This window comes from Populus euphratica, unplaced genomic scaffold (genome assembly GCF_000495115.2).
Source record: "Populus euphratica unplaced genomic scaffold, PopEup_1.0 scaffold1205.1, whole genome shotgun sequence".
Lineage (NCBI taxonomy): Eukaryota > Viridiplantae > Streptophyta > Magnoliopsida > Malpighiales > Salicaceae > Populus > Populus euphratica.
This window is the reverse complement of record NW_011501063.1, coordinates 10636-12334: the sequence shown is the minus strand read 5'-3', so window position 1 is coordinate 12334 and position 1699 is coordinate 10636. Positions and strand designations below refer to the sequence as shown.

Below are 1699 nucleotides of genomic sequence, written 5' to 3'. Positions count from 1 at the left end.
GATATGATTGTGGAATATTAATTTTATTTTATTAAGATCAAGAATTATCATGAAAAACTTATATTGTCAACTAAAAAAATGCTTATATTAAATTTATAATAAAAAATTAATTTAAAATACTACTTTAATATGAAAATATATAAAAAATGATTTTAATATTTTACATAACTAAAAAGTATTAGTATATAAAAAAGAGAAAAATGTATTGTTGATTTTTTTTCTTCATTTGAAAAACAATTGAAAACTGTATTGAAAATTAGTTTTTTTTTTTTCAAGAAAATTGCAATATTGTTCATGTTTCTAATAGTGCCGTATATTCCCTGAAAATGACATGAAAATGGCTAAGTATTAAAAGTCGGCTCCTATTTTATGACTTCATATAGCCAACGATCTCCCTTCCCTTCTATTCCTACTCCTTCCCTTTATATTTATTACTTCCTTATCAGACATCAACCTGTCTGATCTAAATCTCTCTCTCTCTCAAACAAACACTTCAAAAACTCGAAAGCAAGTACAGAAAGAACCATGTTAAAACTACAAGTTATAGTACCAGCACCGGGCATGGATTTCGACTTCAACGAGGCTCGAACTTCGCCATTCTTGAGCGCTCCATCTACACCGAAACGGTTTGGGGATTGCACCTTCAGCACTCCAACTAGTCCTTCACATGTGGCTGAGTTTTATAGTTATTTCGACAGCTTGATCGATATCAATGAAGAAAGAACCGGGTTTACTTTTCATTGGGATGAAAGGCCTGGCACACCTAAATCACCACGGGCAACAGCCAACACCAATAGTGAAGATGATTTTGCTTTTGATTTCTGTGTCGAACTAGAAAAGACATCACTCTCAGCGGATGAACTTTTTGATGGAGGCAAAATCCGCCCCCTGAAGCCTCCGCCTAGATTACAAGGCGAGGGTTTTACCCAGAGAAGCCCACTTTCCTCACCGAGATCTTCGATGCAGAAGGGGAAAAGGATGATACGTGAAGCATTCTGGCCAGGAAAAAAGAAAGACTCAGATCCATTTGCAACTGCAGTTGAAAATAGCCGAAAGAGAACAGATCAAAATGAAAGAGGAAGACAGGTAGAGAAAGTTTCAGGGTTAACATCCAGTTCAAGCATTGGAGCATCAAGATCACTGACTCTATTTAGAGCATCCGAATATACATGGGAAGAAGAGAAACAGCTAGATAAAATCACCAACCAACCAGCAGAAAATCCAAAAGCCTCAGTATCATCTAATTCTTCTTCTTCTTCTTCTTCTTCTTCAAGGAGTTCTTCAAGGAAGTGGAGGCTGAGAGATTTTCTGTTATTTAGAAGCGCATCTGAGGGATATGCGCATGACAAGGATCATCTCAGGAAGTACTCAGGTTTGTTCAAAAAACATGAAGATGGCAAAGAACCGAGCTTCTTGTCCACCGACAGTTCTGGTTCAGCGTCTTCAAGGAGAAAAGTTCCAGTGTCGGCACATGAGTTACATTACACAGTGAATAAAGCAGCATCTGAGAATTTGAAGAAGAAGACTTTCTTGCCGTACAAACAAGGTTTTTTTGGGAGATTGGCCTTCAACCCAGCCCCTCATGCCCCCGGCAACGGCTTTGCAACCTCTACGCGTTAATCAAAAGTTGATACTTCTTCTCCTGGAGTAAAGCTTTCCTTTAGTTGTTAATATAGCTCATCAATGAAAGTTCCTGCTG

The 1699-nt window shown here is 37.7% G+C and overlaps 1 protein-coding gene across 1 annotated transcript; it reads left to right on the top strand.

Annotated features, from left to right (window-relative positions):
- The first annotated feature begins 397 nt into the window (after positions 1 to 397).
- LOC105117175 (uncharacterized) lies at positions 398 to 1693 on the top strand. Its single transcript, XM_011014749.1, has one exon. It carries the CDS (start codon positions 526 to 528, stop codon positions 1618 to 1620), a length of 1095 nt encoding a protein of 364 aa, XP_011013051.1. The 5' UTR covers positions 398 to 525; the 3' UTR covers positions 1621 to 1693.
- Positions 1694 to 1699: the final 6 nt, after the last annotated feature.

Excerpts from the sequence above, each read along its gene's own strand:
- LOC105117175 (XM_011014749.1), top strand. The coding sequence starts at position 526 with ATGTTAAAACTACAAGTTATAGTACCAGCACCGGGCATGGATTTCGAC.